Source organism: Pagrus major, chromosome 9, assembly GCF_040436345.1.
Source record: "Pagrus major chromosome 9, Pma_NU_1.0".
Lineage (NCBI taxonomy): Eukaryota > Metazoa > Chordata > Actinopteri > Spariformes > Sparidae > Pagrus > Pagrus major.
The window spans coordinates 16018981-16038291 of NC_133223.1; the positions used below are offsets into that span (position 1 = coordinate 16018981).

Here is a 19311-nt window from a genome sequence, read left to right on the forward strand (position 1 = left end):
AATGTGAAAAAGCAACAGTTCTGATGCTATGACGTCAGTGTATTTTGTTGCAGAGATATTTATTGAAGGTAGCATGCTAACCAACTAGCCCTGGCCTGCTCTTGTGCCAGTGGTGTAAACACCAACACTCCCCTGGTGCTCCAAGCTGCTGGCTAGCTACACGGCTAACTAAACTATAGCCACCAGCAGCTACAGTTAGTTTTTATTTAACTCCTGTATGACAGTAAACTGAATCTCTTTGGGTTGTGAACAACACAAGACATTTGAGGACCTCATCTTGGGCTTCGGGAAACACTGTTTGATGTTATTCACCATTTTCTGACATTTCATAAACCAAACAACTAATCGAGAGAATAATAGACGGATTAAACGACAATAAAATTGAACGTTAGTTATGAGAGAACGCTGAAGCCCTTAGGAAATACACGAAGCAGACATAATATTGTACATTGATTCGATCTCTGGAATTGGCTCAGCTGCGCTTGCATTAGCTGACTGGCTACCAGCTGACTGGTAATGTCCGGTCGTATCATGCAGGTATCCTGTACAGCACAGCCATTACAACATTAAACTTTTGACAAGTACTCTACTGACTCCTTCATGCCAGTGATGTTTGCTGTGGCAGTTTCCTCCACCACCCTGAAATTGAAGTAAGTGTCGCATTTCTTCCCTGCCTGATCTCAGAGCCACAGACACATTATTTTAATTGTTGGATTGATTTGTGATTCTTTCCAATCAAGAGCATGTGTTTTCTCATATGAGAATCAAATACATTAAAGTTAGTCTGAAAAAACATTTTGACAGGGCCTGATCACATGTTTTGAATTTCCTTTCATGTGTGCGCAATAAACTCAAACATTCTGCCGTTCACACACTTTCTTTAAAGACCTGCAGATGGATGACTGATTTGTTTGGATTTTGGTGTATTGTGTGCTTCATTGTGATACATTTATTAGTCATGTTTATCAAGTCCTTTTGAAGCGTCCCCTGAGCTCCATATTGCAACTTCGGGGAAATCACAAGCACAGTTTCCCCTAAATCAGCTGTTTTCTCATATTTAAAGAGTTCCAGCAACTATCTCTTCGACACATGTGCTGGAGTCTCTGTTCCCCCACTTCACTTGGATGTCAGTTCTCCTGGCGTTTTACAGGGCTGACGGTGAAAAAGCTTGAAGATTAGTGCGGCATTTGTTGTTGTGGGATCCCCGCTAAGTTCACTTCCCTGACCCCTGAGGCTCCCCTCCCCTGCTGATCCCCCCTCCTCTCTGAGGTCTGGTATCCGTGAGAAGGCCCTACTCCAGCGCTGCTCCGGCAGGGCTCTCCCCCCACCGCTGAAAGGCCTTTCTCTCATTAGCATGCCCCTGGGGCTCCTCGGCCTGCTGTTGCCAAACAAACACAGCCAAGATCTTCTTCCCAGTCTCCCTCCCTGGTCATCTCTTGCTTTCCGTCTTCCTCTGTCTGTGTTATTTTTAACAAGTTGTTTCTTACTGTATCATCCCTTCAGCATTCTCCTATTTCTCCCACCTTTTTCGGCTCTTTTAGCCCTCTGTACGATTCTCTGGTTCTCCCATTTCCACACGCGGTTTCCTCTGTTGTTTGGATCAGCCCAGAGGATGTTCGGTCTCCTTGTTTAGGAAATGTAGATCTTTCCTGTGTCCTTTTTCATGTGAGTTAGAAACCACCAGATGGAGGGAAGACAGCGGTCAGAGGTTGCTAATGTATGCTGCAGGAGCAGAGGGCATATGGTGCAAATCAGAAGATGAAGGGCTAAACCCCCCCTCTCGACTACACCACAGGACGCATGCACACTCCCCCTCTCCTGGACTGAGGTGATTGTGTGTCCCTGTACTCTTGCTGAGTTGGGTTTTCACCCACTCTGTCGACTAAAGCCCCTCTCTGTTATAACAAACCTGTTGTCACCATGCAGGCACCTTGCTCTTAATTGGGACACCTGATAAGAGGGAGTGTGTTCAAGGCATAGGCGAGGATTTTTGTGTCGTTAGGAGGACAGATTTCACTTGAACTGAATTCCAAAACAGTCAGAGTTTTGCAAACATTATTGGTTTTCAGTATGTAAAGCTTGTGTTTAAATGGACTTGCTCCTCAGCCCGAGGCTAATACACAAGCTGATAAATGTGAGCAATGTGCGTTTCTGTAAACCATGTTCACACTTTACATTTCTTTATGTTGCAACTTCACGTATCTTTAGGCTCAATTTTCAATTTGATCTTGTGACAACAATCTGGTTAGGGTTAAGGCACACAAACCACTTGGTTAAGGTAAGGAAAATATTACTTTATGACTTAAAATACCGGTTTTGTCACCACAAAAATGAGTGGAGATGTCCAGACTTTTCGTTATTAACACCCAGTTTTGTCAACACTCACATGGCTGGAGATTTCCTGGTGCCTCGTAAAAAATACCCAGTTTTGTCACCACAAACACAGCTGGAGACGGCCAGATGTTTCGTTATAAACACAAAGTTTCTTTACCTCAAACGCATGGAAATGTCTTTCCAGCAGTTATAAACAACCAGTTCTGTCACCACTGACACGGCTTGAGATGTAACGACGTTTCCTTAAAAATATCCAAATTTTGAAACACTGTCTTGAACAGTGGTCACTGGCTTAGCAGCCTTCTTGCCTAGCTATAACCGTCCCCTCCATCTCCTGACATAAAAGTCAGCTCATACACATGTAATGTGGCACGTTGCAAACTTACAAACCATTTTTAATAGAGCTACCAAATCCCGGTTAATTTATCAACAAACCTGTCTTATTTTTGTTTGTAAGAATTTTACTGTCTTCTTATTTCATTGTTTGTTCTCATAAAAGCTCTTCTAGGAATGGGTGACTCAAATTAGCATCTGCTATAAACACTAATACTTGCAACGGACAGCTGTTGTATCTCTCCCTGTCAAATACAGCATAAATAAATAAGTGAGGCACATTTTAACTGTGAAAGTGATAAATGACTGGGGGCACGCACTAACCTCAACCAAATCCCTTCTGACAAGACCTCTGCATCTTGAAAAAGGAACTGTGATGTACAGTGGAGAGGTGCCTTCGTGACGAGTCGAAGAGCGAACGTGAAGGGAGAGGGAGCGAGAGTATAAATTTGTGGGAGTGAGTGAATGAGGGAACGAGAGAGGACAGGAGAGTAAGGGGGGAGAGAGGAAGAGAGAATCTGCTGAAAGGAAGCATTTTTGTTGGATGGGAGAAAAACAACCATGGAAACTCCATCAGAAGAAAACCAAGACCAGAGGGAGGACAAAAGAGGTACCAATGAGCGCTCACAAAGAGCCAGTTCAGTTCTTTTCACTGCTGTGTTTACTGGGGCTTTAACCTACTCCAGCCTGCTTGGTTTCACTCTGCACAATAGTTGGGTAGATTCAGCTCAGCAGGGTTTTTTTTAATGTCAGTACAGCATCCTTTTTTTCACTGTTTGAACGCACATAATTGTTGATATTCCATTCGCCTCTGCAGAATTGTCATCTGTCATGTTTCCAGTGAGTTTTAATCCTGCAGTGCTTTGCTTGTGCTTGTTTTTTTTATGATCTAATTAGTTTAAGTATGTGGGGTGTTTTCAGCAGACCTCTCTCCTGCAGCAGGAGGGGTGCAGCATTTTGCCGCCGGTCATCATCATCATGCTAGTGTCACTTTTAAGGACACCGAGCCCGGTGCAGAATCAACAGCTGCTCAATCAAACCTCAGGGTGCATCTGAGTTGTTCTTTCAGCGGGGAGCGATGATTAATGAGGTGGATGAGGGGCTGGCAAGGAGAAAGATAAATGAACCAGACGTTACCGGTCTCACAGATAGATAGCCGTGAGGAGTGTGAAAGCTGAAGAGAGAGGGAAAGTCATTAACTTGCTCACCTGCTTCTTGTAGGACTCAGCAGGGATCATTGATTTCCCTGTTGCTCTTTGTTCTCAGCATTAATTCCAGGTAAAATGTTGCACATTCAGACAAGCTCTTTTCCCAAGAAAGGCTGTGGTGTTTCTCACGGTGCTTGATAATGGCAGATGCGGCAAAAGCAACTCTTTTAGTGATGTTTAATCATCTAGATTTTGTTCCAAAATTGGATGATTGAAAATGTTGACAACGTCATGTTTGACTAACAGTCAGTTTGTTATTTTTAAATATGTCAGAAAATGGGCAACGATACCATCTCAGCTTCTCAGGTCCTCGTTAGTCTCGTCAGACCAACATTTAAATACTAGGGATGCACGATATAGATTTTTTTCAGCTTAATACCAATACTGATTCTTCTTCTTCAAATGCATTGTAGTCTTCTTCTTCTTCTTCCTCTTGTTCTTCTTCTTCAAATGCATTGTAATCTTCCTCATTTTCTTCTTCTTGTATTTGCTGCACCTGTTAAATCAGTGAAAGCAATTTGGCTTCAGATTATTGGCTCCATTTAATGTCATTATCGGCGATAATAATCATCGATATCATGTATCCCCATTGAATATCCAAAAGTATTTTATTTACAGGGATATAAAACTGTTAGAACACAGAAAAGCAGCAAGTCCCCACATTTGAGAAGATGGAGCCAGATACTGTTTTTCATTTGGATTTTCTGTATTTGTCCATCAGTTTCATCTTGTTTCTAAATTCTGATGGAACGCTGTACTTAGATGCTGCGGTGGATTATTTCTACAGCGAGGAGAAGTACATATCATTTAGTACTTTTTTAGTACCGCTATATGTACTCTTGAAACAAGGGATCCAAGTAAAGTAAGAATTGGTTTCCAGTTAACTGGACCTTATTTTTCTGGACTTTTTATTATTAGTATGAGACAGATGAGATATTTTAATCTAATATAATATTTAAATGTTGCAACATTCTGGTGGAACATTTTGTGGAACTGCCCGTTTCCCTACAGCTCTGATTATAGTACACTGCCAACCAGGGGTGCCAAGTTTTGTTATTATTAGTAATTTACTTATGTCTTACTTCTTTAAAATATTTTTGGACTTTTAAAATAAAGATGGTAAAGGGCAGACAGGAAATGAGGATAAATAGAGACCTATGAGTCTATGAAGCCCTTTAAGACCCTGTGTGTGATAGTGATACTGATCAGAGTTGACTCGACTCAACCATCATTTGCTCACACAAGTCGTATTCACATATTTACTCCTCTGCTGTACCCAAACACAGTTTATGAGCCATTACGGCCATCATTGCCTTTAATTGTCATTTAATATGTACACACATCTCCCTCAGCTCATTTCACACACAGCCATGGGTGAGCTGCCGTCAACAGCTATTAGCTGACAGAGTGTAAGTTTCCGTTGTTAGATAAGTAAACAGTGAGACCACTTTTGTCCAATTTCCAGGCTCAGATCCCCCCCGTCCCTCGAGGATGGCCATTATAGCCATTATGGCATTTTTAAGTATCGCTCCTCTCAAAGTGGAGGAGAGTGTGGAAAATGAGACTGTTTCTCATAAATGGTGCTTTGGCAGCTCGCCCCAATGAAGCAACAAACAACAACACTTAGCATCAGCTGTAAACAGACACATCTGGTCGCAATGAGGCTACATGATGGATTAAAACTCGCTTTGGACGGCCCTGGAACCAGCTTATTGTTCAGGAGGACTCAGGGATGAGATGGAAGAGATGCAACTTCTCATCACAAGTTGTGTGTGTCCAAGTGTTTATTTGTGAGAGCCAGCTTTGTTTGTATCAGAAATTCATACTTTGACTTTGTACATATGATTATGTGGCGCTTGTTTGTGTTTGTCTTGCATGTGATTCTTTGTTTGCGTAGGTGTGGGTGTGTCTGGTACGGACATCAGATTAAACAATGCTCTTCAAAAAGTCTGCTGCTCACTTGATCACAGCCAGTTGGTATTTCTTTACGTAATCGGGAGCGAATTTAGGCATTTTTTCCGTACTTTTTCCACCGAAGGGCCCAGCTGTTGGAAGATTTCAGCTTTGTGTTGTCGACACGTGAGGTCTGATGTTGAAGGATGGTGGGTGGTGATGAAGCAGAGCCAGCTGCAGTTGTTAGTGTGATGAGTCTGAGCTCAAGCAAACTGTGGTGATGCATGGCTGGATTAACCTTTTTGGAGGCACTGGGGCAAACATTTGCTGTTGGGCCCCTGTTGCCCCCTGAACCTGTCAAGTACAGTACATACAGCAAAAATATGTTTATTTGCAGCGTTTCAGTACTAGACATTCATCAGGTCTAGTACCAAAATGTTGCAAATAAAAGTTTTTTTCAAGTTAGACAGTACGCTGGCACCTGTGTTATGAAACAGATGTGCGACAGATGTGACTGCAGCCCCAGTAAGTAGTAAGTGGTCTTTGGATTGGGACTGCAAGTCTAGTTTTCCTTGATCAACAGTCCAAAAAGGAGGGAAGCGAAAAGAACCAGATAATGTTCGCATTTGAGAAGCTGGAACCTGTGCAATGCCACCATTATTGCTTGAAAAGTTGCTTCAACAATTAATTGAATGCAAAAAAATTTTGCAGCTCTTACTCCTGGAAAACAACCTGCCCCTGGGTTTTCTGTAAGTCTGTGGTGTTTTGATGGAAGACATCTATATTTAAGAAAAAGGCAACATGCCAGCACAATAAACTCTAAAAATAATAAAAGTGTTAGAACTAGATTTTGAAAAAAGATAGTGCCACCTGATTGATGGTGGACCCAGTTGATATTGTCCTTTTAAAGCAGTTACAAGGAACTTAAATCTTTTGTTGATTCTGGCGACCCCTGTGGACAAAAGCGGTATGAGCACCACTGTCTTGTTTCACAAAATAGTTTTTTTTTTTTTTTGCAAGATGCAGTAAGTACATCTGATAACTGTATGATAGTGAAACAAAGTGCCATTCATACCTAGGTTAGCCTATGTGTGGCCTACAGCTAACAGATTTGGGTTTTTTTGGTCGTAGTAATTTTGTTGAGAAAGCAAACAAAAGCTAACATAACCTAGTAATGGTATGATTTCTCAGGGAATCTGACCCGATGACAGGCATTAAGAAAAACTTAAAAAGAAATAGCCTGTCTACGGTTTTGTTTGCTTATTTAGGTCATATAGAGTCTTCAGCATTGAATGAAGACCAGTTAAATTATGCAAATTCCTTAACAAAAAAAACAAAAACTGGGGCGCCCTTGATTGCTTGAGGGTTAAGGCACCAACTATGAACGTGTACGGCCGTGGACATTTGTTGCGCATCATTCCATCTTTTCTTTCTCCCTCATTTTGTCTTGCTCTCCTGTTGATTATCAAATAAACTTATAAAATGTTCAAAAAACAACCAGCAAAAAAAAAAAACTGACACACATTAATCCTAGGGGTCTTGGGGCCTCTGCAAGTCTGGGGTCTAGCACTGTCGTCATTAGGCGCAAGGCTAAGATGTACCCTCACTTTCTTGCCCACTGTGTCTAGCTGTGCCTCTGTCTGTTTGTCCGTCTGCGGGTCCGTGTGCCAGCTCGCCCGCTACTACTCACGTTGGTCTTAATGAGCCATCTCATTCACACATTGGACGGTTAGAGCTGCTTTGACAAACAGGATCCTCCTGGAGTGTGAAGTGGCTGCTGTGGCCCATTGTGGCTGAGCTATGTGCGGTGCTGGAGGGGGGCACACAGGATGGAGCTCAGCGGTGGGCTTGTCCTGGGCCTCAAGCCTGCGGGCCGGAAGAACGGGACCGTGGTTCACTGCCATTCTGAATGGCCCCTGAGAGTCCAGTGTGATGGACAGTGTAGGGCTGCACACACTGGCTCTTTGTATCAGGGTTTCTTGGACTCTCACTCTGTCTCTATTTTTTCTCTCTCACAATGTTATACATGCACACACGCTTTTTCTCACACAAGCGTCTTTTTTTTCCTCCCTCCTCGTGATCCCGATGCAGCAAACGTAGCCTCTGCTGTAAGGCCTGACATTGTCATTACAGACAGTCGCTAACTTGTCTGTGTTTCTCTCTCTCACACTCTGTTTTTCATTCTATCTTTCCTCCTCTCTCATTCATGTACTGTAGCAGCTAGTTGGAGAGTCTTGAAGTGGTTGGAGGTCTAACCAGGAGTATTAGTCAGGGACTTGGGAGCATGTGAAAGTCATCAGAGGGAAAAGAGGGCCCAACGTGATTTTCATTTATGGCGCTCCACTCAGAACAAGCCAGCATGATCCATTTAGTACGAGATTGTTGTTTGAAGAGTCACCAGCTCCTACTGCTGTTCGCTGTGGAGGAGGATGATTCGAACTAAAGTCTGCTGCCCTGCAATATCCTGTACTCTATGAAATCCCACACGGTGCAGAGAAAACAGTCTGTACTTGAGCTGTGAAGCTGTGTGGTAGGTTTACTGGTGCAAATACAAGAGTGGTGTCAATCTTCTCACCTAACTGTCAGCAAGAAAACGAATAAGCAAATTTCCCCAAATCTAAAATTGTTCCATCCAAAAGTGCAGCCCCACCTACCTCACAAAAGAAGGATCAACATGCAGCCTTCTATAAAGTCAGCAGATTTCATGATAAGGATGCACGTAATATCTCACAGACCCTGCGATTACTTCACAGTCCTTCCTCTACTTTGAATCCATCAACTGAACGAAACTGATTTTACTCTGGCAGACTACTGTCCCCGTGGTACTTAGGGCAGGTCGACTTAAAAGTGGCGCTGGGCTTTCATGTCGTTCCTGTCTCCCCTTCTGTCTAATACCAAGACTAAAGGCTTGCACAGAGGCCCTTTGTGAACAGAGCAGTATTCCAGAGGTTGCTAATAGTTGAAGTGGGTCCGTCCTTGTGCCAGTGTTGTTTCAGTCAGCCAGAGCAGAGTTATACCAACCTGCCAACATGTCAAGTCCAGCTGTGAAAATACCACCGCGGATTTATTGTGTTATTAAGTATAACAGCCAGTAACTGACACAAGGTTTCTCCTTGAGAGAGCGATGTCTAACCAGCACTCTCAGTCTGGATGCTTCAAAAGCAAAGCAATCCTGTGGAACGGACACTAATCAAACAGATGGCGTATCGATCGGATTGGTGGCTTCCAAACATAATGTAGGTTTTCTCTCACTAAGTGCTCCAAGTTAGACAAGCATGGCAGATGCAGACATGTCAGTCTGACCTGCTCCATGACGGGCTCCAGGGAAGGGGGGGTTACATGGTCAGTGTGACCTTTTTTTAAAGAAGAAACGGCCTATAAACAGTTCTTATAGACGTCCCTTTCGGTGTTCAGACATTTTCAGATCCAGCGAAATTCAGGCAGTCGGGGCGGACTGACTGTCATGATGATAATACGGCGTTCAGCACCGTGCTATCAGCTTTTAGACAGCTGATCTAATGGGAACAGTGACGCATTTCAAGGCAGGGTTGGAAACCAAAGAGACACTTGATGAGTTGGGCAGCCACGCTGATTGTCATGTCATATTTGATTTAAATCAAATGCATTCATAATAAGCCAGTGTGACTGTTGTTGCTGGCTCTGTCACTCTGTGCACATTTAATATGAGAGATTTGGTAATGGAGATAAACCCTAACCACAGTTTTTCATATGGAAACATTTCTTCTCTTCACGGTGACAGCTACTTGATTTATAGCAAAGATATAGTCTGCTAGAGGATCAGAACTACCTGACAGTGACAACCACTACAAGAGCAGCTCTTCCTTTTAAATGGACTCTGTTTACTTTACAGCTGGGCTCAATATCCTGTGGAGCTCTGCGCCTCAACTCCCAGCAGCTCGCTCAGCCTCCCCGACATGTTCATCACAGAAATGTGGCCTGCGGTAGAAGTTAGAGACTCTGCTGTGGGCACACTCATTGAGTTGTGGTTAACATGCTGCCATGGCAACTCCTATTCACCCACCATGGGATAAAAATGTTTTTATCTCCCTGTACTACACAAACAGTCAGGACGAAGCGTCTGACTGCAGAAGTATTGGCCCAGCAGCAGTATATCTGTTTTAATTTCCTTTGTCACAGCTAAGAGCACAAACACAGATGAACTTTCAGGGTTCTCACCTCATGCATGAGGCAGGAAGTAGAAGAGACACTTTGGTTCCGTTTTCTTTAAGAAAAACTCTACTTTCTACTTAATTGTGAACGCATGGTCTTGACTGATTACAAAGGCTGTGTTTTGGTAATGGTGCTGAAATTTGCATTATCTGTTCTGTGAAGGTTGTTGCTTCTTAAAAGTACGGCAACTCACTTATATGGCAAACTTGTCACTTACAGTATTTATACATCCAGTAGATGCGGAGTAGCATTAACATTCATCGTGAGATTAGTCCTGTGCACCATACGTATATATACGTCCAATAGTCACTCTCCGTCTAGCTCAGTTTTGGTCTCCACCAACTCCTTAAATAAATGTGTGGGTCTTTAGAGGCTTTTCTGTATGAATGTGCTGGCTCAGCTTGAATCGTCTTTGTGTGATTTGGCACCCCCCACAGTTTCTGAGTGCAACAGCACTGTCGTAAAATAAAAATCCCAGGTCTGTAACAGTTTGTCAGATGTAATGTAGGTGCTAACTACAAACAAAATTCATTACATCATAACAATGTTAAGTGTTGAAAACTTGTATCTTTGTGTCAGTGTGGAGCTAATGACGGGTTTGTCTGGAGTAGTGGTCAAAGGAGCGACTGTGAATACTTTCGTTTCCTTTAAATTTTTCACAATAAAAGTACCCCCTTATTATACAAAAGCTTTTATTAGAAAAGCAGCAAAATCAGGAAATGTTGGGTTTTTATCACCCCTAACTTAACATGAAACAGCTGAAAGCGAACATGATTGACCCATAAGTTCCAGTGGAACTCATTACCCATATTTTACTAGCTAGTTGCTAACTTAATGAGTTGCTGCTGCTTGATGCTGGGTAGATAGTGTACCAGTGGTTTATTAGCGCTTCTTTTGCTGAACGCAATGCTGATGACAGCTGTGAGAGTGAACCAATACAGTAACGTGGCGGGCCAGAAAACCAAAACAAGGAGCTGAAAGAGGCTAAAATGGTCTGTAGAACTGAAGGGAACTGTAAAGTAGGAGATAATTCTCTGTAGGTTCCTCACTTTGAGCAGCCTCTGTCATTTGATCCGCTGTTAATGTAAAACTATTGATTACAGCTCTAAACACAGAAGTTGCAGTGTGGCATCAAGCACATGTGAGTGCTGTAAAACATTAACAGCCATTGACCTGGACGTCCTATGACTCTACGACATCCTGTCAGCCACATGTGGATCTGATTGGAGGCACACTGTGGTTTGTTTGCATGCCTCCACAGACAGGGCATTGTGATGACTGCATGGCTCCATTTCACAAAGCAAAGTAACGCATTGCATGAGTCAAATCCATCTGGGTCACTTCATTCTCTCGTTGTGAGTTGTCATTGATTTCCATTACGGCTCGGCAGACAGCCATTGCTCTGACCTGCTGGATGGTCATTAGTGCCCTTTAAGTGTAGTGATGAACTGTCAGAGGAAACATAAAAGAGAGTGAAGAGTGTAAAACCTCAGCTGCACACAGCGGACTGTGCTGTGTCTGCTGGTACTTTACATCGCAAAGGTCTCGAAAGGAAGCGCGGAGCATCAAGCATGACCACAGGCCAAATTTTACGAGACCTGAACAGACTTGTCTGCTCCATCTGTATGAGTTCCTTTGCAGCACTGAGGATGAGTATGTTCTTTAAACCTCTGAGTGAAGTCAGTGTGGAGTTCCCTAAATGAGTCCTGATGGGTGACAAAACGCCACTTGGGGTGATTAAGTAGACAATGATTCATGTAGCCCTATGTTAGCCTGGTGATCTGTCCAGGGTGAACCACGCCTCTCGCCTGTGTTCTGGGATAGGCTCAATGAGTAAATAGATGATTCATATGAATATTTATTTCATACTTCATTCCCTTGAGATCACTTCCTGTCCTGCAAGACAATCCCTTATATGGAATCATGGGCTGATGTTGACAAAGAATTTACTGTGTGGCTTTTTGAAGGTCCCATATTGCAGAAAGTGATTTTTCCTTTTTTATATTATTATATTATATCTTTATAAAGCACGTCTAGGTGCTATAAAAATATTGTGAAAGTATCAAAATACTCAATCCATGGGTAAATGCACACAGCCCTTATTTAGAAACTGTGCATTTAAACGAGCCGTCAGGACTTCTGTAACATTATGATGTCACAACTACGCAGTGATCACTGTCAGCAATGCCCTCGCAAACAGTTGTAAAAACACCACCAGAGATGATGTGGAAACACGTTGGGCGGTGCCTGCTTAGGCCCGGGAGAGCTGGCCAATCAGAGCAGACTGGGCTTTTTGGAAAGGGGGCCTTAAAGAGACGCAGAGGGTGAATAGAGGTGCTGCAGCTAATGAGCTAATGAGCTAATGGCAGCTACAGTTGGTGGTTACTCTGGTGATATGCTGCCCCCTATTTGTTTGAGTATGAATTCAACAGGTGGTCAATTCTTACATATTGCACCTTTTTTTTTAAGTTTGTAAAAACTTTCTAGGAAACATCCAAAGTAACATTTATGAACCTGAAACTGAGCATTATATGGGACCTTTAAAGTAAAAATATTGTTGTCTGTTTTTCTTTTCTTCAGGTTGCTTTGAGTGCTGCATCAAATGTTTAGGCGGGGTGCCGTATGCGTCGCTGGTGGCTACAATCCTCTGCTTCTCCGGCGTGGCCCTGTTCTGTGGATGTGGCCATGTGGCTCTCACTGGCACCGTGACCATCCTGGAAACCCACTTCTCCAAGGTCACCACTGATCACGCCATGCTGACTGACGTGTAAGTACTTCACGACTGCCTCATCCCTCGTTAATGTCATAGTAGGATCGGTTACTAAACATGCTCCCCTTGATAATGCGTCCTTACATAACAGTCACATAAAGAGAGGCCCAAATGTAAGATAGATATCACCTGTAATGAGGTTGACTTTATGAAGGCTATTTTTAGCTGATGATATCTCCTACGTTCACTTTATCCTGGAGAACAGTCCTAATATGGACCTTTATTTTATTTACAGTGCATCCATTAGTCCAGACAATAAAAAAGGAATGACAGGGAGAGGACTGCACATGTGTTTTATGTTGCTGTAGTGGACTGTTTAATTTAAGAAGTCTACAGAGGCAGTCTGTCTCTTGGCAGATGATTCCCAGAGACATGCCTCACCTGTTACCTCCACATTTGGGCTTCACGTCTCCTGGGGAAGCTGGAGCACTATCTTAATCCTAACCATCTGTTCATGATTACTCATGTTTTAAAGATTGCATGCAAAAAAATGCAAATGATTGGAAGCAGCTATTTTTCCACACACGTCATGCTCTGACTCTACCTGACATTTTTAGTGGGTCTCTCCAGGTGTTCGTTTGGAGGCTAAAAACATGTTAGTGGTTGATTTGTGCTTTTTTAAACCTATCGCAGCTTTTCTGGCACGACTAAAGCTGATGTGTGACATTGCTCTTTAACAGAATACAGCTGATGCAGTATGTCATCTATGGCATCGCTTCGTTTTTCTTCCTGTATGGGATCATTCTGCTGGCTGAGGGCTTCTACACAACCAGTGCAGTCAAGGAGCTGCACAGCGAGTTCAAGACCACCATCTGTGGACGCTGCATCAGTGGAATGGTATGTATACGACCTGGTTCTTAAACACAGAGTGCTTACAATAGGTGTCACTCCATGTGATTAAAATTTAGAATACATACAAAGATGAAGATGCTCATTATTGGAGCATGAGTATGAGTGTTGTTGTGTCATCTGTGTGTCCTCAGTTTGTGTTCCTCACATACATCCTGGGTGTGGCCTGGCTCGGTGTGTTTGGCTTCTCCGCTGTGCCGGTCTTCCTCTTCTACAACATGTGGTCCACCTGTGCCACCATGAGGTCTCCCATGGCCAACCTCACCAACATTGACTCCATCTGTGTGGATGTTCGTCAGTACGGTAAGAGAATAGCACTTCGTATTGTTTGGCATCAGTTTCTTCATTTTATAACAAATAGATTTTTATTGGTTCACACACTGAGGTGGCAAAAAGAAACCCTAATCATTTTGCTCTTCGTGCTCTGTGGCCTCATAGTACTTGGCGGGTTTGATCATTATTCACGTGGTACGATAAATTTAACCATTGAATTTCACGGCTGCAGGAATTATCCCATGGAATGCCACGCCAGGCAAGGCCTGTGGATCCACGCTAGGTGATATCTGCAACACCAGTGAGGTAAGATTCTTCCATCCACACACATTCATAAAAATGGCACGCACGCATAGGCAGAAAAGCATCACATAGACATCACTTTTTTTTTTTTTTAACTAAATGATAGTCACCGTTGCTTTTCTCTCCTCCAGTTCTACCTGTCTTACCACCTGTACATCGTAGCGTGCGCCGGCGCCGGAGCCACCGTGATTGCTCTGGTAAGCTTCCCTCCAGTCTCTCCATCCTCTCCCTTTAGTCCATCTTTGCACGGTGTGTATCAGCAGATCATGTGTCGAGTGCTCCTCTTCTCATTCCCATATGGAAGATTACACGTAGGCTTTTTTCTCAGCTCCAATTCCATTTGCTGTTTTACCATCTGCTTAAATGCACACGGCCCTGTTCTTTAGCTTAGGATGGATGGAAGAGAGAGTAGTTGGGGCTTGCTTTTTGTGTGTCATAAAAGAAATAATAATCATGAGTTTAATATTGTAAAATGATGGACTTTTTATAACTTTTTGAAAAATGATTGGTTACTTCACTAACGTGACGAGGAGGTCACCGGCATGTTCTCTTACAACCTTTTCTGTTCTCTTCCACCAGCTGATCTACATGATGGCTACCACTTATAACTTTGCTGTTTTGAAGTTTAAGAGTCGAGAAGACTGCTGCACTAAGTTTTAAACTGTTTTCTAAGAGGTTGTACTGAGTAGAGACACTTGCCACTGACAACAAACAAACTAAAAAAAAAAAAATCAACCTGAGAATAGAAAAAAATCAACATCTCTCGATTAGTGTAAATAGCTGATTGTATGCTTCCTTTAGCATTTGGTATCCAGGGATATTTGCTTGTCTAAGGACACCTGGTGAGAGTCGTCTTCAGATTGGGGTGGTGTTTAGCTGACTGGGTTTGTTCTGCTTTCCTTGGCACTCACTTTTAGAAATTTGTCACCATGGGATTTTTATAGAAATGCGCACAGCTACCACAACAGTGTTATTTATATTCGTAACGTGTGAGGCTGATTTTTGACCTGCACAGACACGTCAGCTGCATGAGTATTCCAGATGAAAGATACAGTATTTAGCATGCAGCACCTCACCTTGATTAACAGGACAAGCATCGGTTTCAGTCGGAGCTGAGATGCGAATTTGTGCAGAAACTGAGACGTAAATGTAAGATAAAAATGATCTAAATTGGAAATGAGACCATTTTGCACCGAGCCCGTGTAGATGTACAGTATTAAGCTCTGAAATGAGTCCATAAGGACATCCAATGACAAATATTAAAGGTGTTCTCAGGCTTTTTGGTTGCCAGATAAGCAGTTTTGGTGAGGATGAATTTTAGCGATACATTTGTTAAAAACAAAAAGGACTAGCTACAGTGGCAAAAAACAGTGGCCTTGTCCTTTTATATTTTCATGATTTCCTTCCTTAGCCTTAAGATTTTGGTGCCGACCCATGAAACCACGAAGTGTTACACAGAGAATAGCCTGTATTATCTTTTCTTGTCACAAGTTTTAGATTTCTAAACTAAACTAAAAACCTTTCACCAACTGTATAATGCTGATGAGTATTATGGCGACCAGTTGTGTTTATTGTAGATTTCAAAGTAACTGCACATACCTAGCAAGCACAGCACGCTATGAAGGGTTAGGCCAGTACCAGGGGTAAACTTCTGCATGAGGCCCTAAGCCTCACTTTAATTTCATGTATTTTATAAAAAAAATAAAGAAAGAAATTCTCCTACTTTAGAGTAGAGTAAATGTATTTTTTTTTCTATGAGGGCTGGCGCTGGTATAGCCTCAGCTGTGAAGTTGATGTTTTGTTTCTTTATTCTTTCTCAAAGTGCCATTAAAGAGCCATTTGTTTTTATCTTAACACTGAGCCTGCATGCTTACAAGTTTCCAGATTCTCTGATCTGTTTATAGTTACTTATACTCCATATTTCATATATTTAATTTCCTCCTTAAGTTTTTCAAGACTGTAGCTTTTACTTTCTATATAAAATAAACAATCTTTGTTTACAAAAGAATCCCTACTTGGTCTATTTCTTATGAATCCTACAGCAGCGACGTAATGCGGGAAACTGCATGTGGAACAGGGTCAGATTCACGAAATATTAAATCTCATGCTTCGCACTAACCTCACGCTTTTTTGCAGCTGCGTAAAACTTGCACGCACAAACTCCTTCTCTTCTCATTCTCACGCCTTAAAAATGTCATTTCTGTAGTAATGTGCATAGCGATATAGCAACATAACTCCAGTATTAGTAATAATTGTAACAGTGATGTTACAATAATTGTATTTTTCTTTTTTAAACTTTTTTATTTATTTAAAAAAGCTTAACTTTTATGTTTGTGTATGTCTGTGATGTAGCTCTGACTCCTGTAGCTTGCTTTGCATCTTTGACATGCTCACCGGCCATCCACCTCACCCTTCTCTTCCAGATCCACTTCCTCATGATTCTCTCAGCAAACTGGGCCTACCTTAAGGATGCCAGTCAAATGCATGCCTACCAAGACATCAAAATGAAGGAAGAGCGGGAGCTGCAGGACATCACCTCACGCTCAAAGGAATGCCTCAATTCCTACACATAAGGATATTAGCCACACACACACACACACACACACACACACACACACATAAACACACACAGACACTGTGGCCAACCACTGTGGCCCCTCTGGACCAAGACAACGCTCAGCTAAAATAACCTGCCAACTGCTGTGACGCTGTGCAGTACTAACCAGGCTCCTAACAAACTAATGCATCAGTGCTGCTTTCTGCACTAACTCTGTTTTGGAACTGCTACTCCAAATTTCATTTATGCTGTTTTTATTTTTTCTTCATTTTCTATTTTTTTCTGAAAGGAAAAATTCTGATATTCGTGTAGTGGCCCTTTTTTTTATAGCCAGCCATTTGCTGGCAAAGCTTGAGACATTGCACTATTCTTGTCAGTTTTGTTTTACAGGCTTGCTCTGTCTTTCTGTTTTAGCTACGGTGGCCAGTCTTCAACAAGGGAATGTTTATTTTACTCTTTTTCAATATAAAATTTTTAAAAAAATGCAGATTCATTACACACAACATGAAAGGCCTTACACCAACCAGAGTTAGTGTGCCACGATTTATGATGTGGCACGTGACAGGATGTTCCGCTTTGACTTCGCAGTAAGGAAACAGGTAAAATATAGTGTGGACCCAGTTCTGTTGTAAAAGTTCAAGTATGTAACTGCATCTTAATTGTAGTGATAATCCAAGTGTTATTAATTGGTTTTAGGTTCTAATTTTCATTATACAGCTACTGAAAGGAGACCTATTATGTTTTTTTCATTTTCTTTTCCTTTCCTTCAGGTTCTTTTGCATGTAAAAGATTTTGAAAGTTAAACAGGTCAAAGTCCACACCGACAGACGCTCCCCTCTCCCACAGAATACACTGCTCCTTAATTGCCTCATCAGTAGCCTCACCTTTAATCCTGTGACCTCACACTACGTCACCATGTCTGACATTTGCATAATTTATGCCTAGCGGCTAGTTTGGCATGCAAGAATTGATTTAGCACAGCTACTCTGTTGTTGTTCGTGGTGCTGGCTCAGGCGTGTGTGAGCTGACCAATCAGAGAAGACATGCAGGAGGTGGGGCCTTCAAGAGAAAGGAGCTATTGTAAAACAGAGCGGGTAAATCCAGTGCTGCAGCAGAAAACTGGTGTGTTCTCTGAGCATTAAAGCATGTAATACTTTCATAGTACCCACAATAAATGAAGGAACCTGAAAATTAGCATAATAAGTCTCCTTTAAAAGTCACTCAGAACATTCATGGCCTACATTAACACTACCTCAGATGTGCACTAGAGCCTATGTAACAATTTAACTGGAACTTCTCCCTCGTAAAACTATGGTTTGATTGTCAAAAAGATGCCTGAGACACACAGTATGTTTAATGGTAGATGCATAGCACACACACACACACCAGGAGCTCCTCTACATCAAAGTATCATAGGATTTAATTTGTATGCATAAATGCCATAAGAATCACTTGCTTGCTAAATGTGGACTGCTGCCAATAATGAGACCGAAATATATTCAGTGTATTTAATATCTTAAAAGTTTTGATCCATTTGTTTTCATTTATGCAAATGAAAGAAAAAGAGATGAAGGCTTGCCAACAAAGAGAGCTCATGATTTTAAGCCCTTTATCTATTGTGATATCCGATCATATGTTGTAATATATGATCAAAAATGTATTTGATTTTGAAAAATCCTATTAAACAAGTGTGTGTAGCAGCACAATGAAAAAACCTACAGCTCTAAAGAACTTAAAGGTGTGAAATATGTAAACTTGTTACAAGTCAGGATTTTTTGTGTTTACTTATTTTTGAAGATCAAAACCACTTCATTTTTGTTCTTAATTTTCTATAATTGCACCTGTTTTCAATGTGCAATTGTCATAATGCTGACATAATTACTCATGTAATCTTTTATTTCTGTTAGTTGAGTTACAGGGATAACTTGATGTGTTTCTTTGTTGCATGAAGAAAAACTGTTTCCGCAGTGACACACGTGATGTACAGTCGTGTACGCTGACATCAGTAGTAGGCAGTGTTTGCCTGTTTCCTTTTTGTTTTTCTAACTGAATACAAATTAATCCTTTTTACGTAGCTGATTAGTTATAGCTGTATTTTTTTTTTTAGGTTTTTATTCAAGTCGAAAGTATATGAGTCTTATATTATTTTGTCGCTTGATAGTATACATGTATTTTCTACGAATGTCAAGGGCTTCCTCATGAATTACTGATACTTAACTTTAAATTCAACTTTCAAATAACAATTAGTTGCAACACCAGTCATTTATAAAATCGTAAGCCAAACTCAATGGTAAATTTAGCCAAAGTATGGATGCCAATTTGACTCCCTTTCCAGTGTTTTACACAGTATCTGTTAGATATTGTAGTGGAAAACCTGCAGTTCTCTGCAGGACTAATAGCCACAGGTGTACATGAAGCTAATGTACATCTCATCTCGTCTTTGTGTTCCGTTTCCTATTGAATGAACCAAAAACTAAAGAATAAAGGCTACCTATCAATCACCAGGAGGACAACAATCCAGCATCCCGTCTGACTGGAAACCCCTGTATGACATTACTCAACTGGCTTAGTTGACTGTTTTTATGAAAATAAAAAATACA

The 19311-nt window shown here is 41.7% G+C and overlaps 1 protein-coding gene across 2 annotated transcripts in view; it reads left to right on the forward strand.

The window, feature by feature from the left end:
- Positions 1 to 16784, forward strand: part of gpm6bb (glycoprotein M6Bb) — a 30820-nt gene extending 14036 nt beyond the window's left edge. Inside the window, exons 2-7 of one of the 2 annotated variants that reach the window (XM_073474218.1) lie at positions 12540 to 12726; positions 13410 to 13566; positions 13713 to 13881; positions 14084 to 14157; positions 14286 to 14351; positions 14734 to 16162. In XM_073474218.1, coding sequence (XP_073330319.1) covers positions 12540 to 12726; positions 13410 to 13566; positions 13713 to 13881; positions 14084 to 14157; positions 14286 to 14351; positions 14734 to 14814 — 734 coding nt within the window. In that variant the 3' untranslated portion in view covers positions 14815 to 16162. Of the gene's footprint in view, positions 1 to 12539; positions 12727 to 13409; positions 13567 to 13712; positions 13882 to 14083; positions 14158 to 14285; positions 14352 to 14733; positions 16163 to 16577 lie in introns of those variants that run through there. The other variant, XM_073474217.1, reaches the window with a different exon arrangement.
- The last annotated feature ends 2527 nt before the right edge of the window (positions 16785 to 19311 follow it).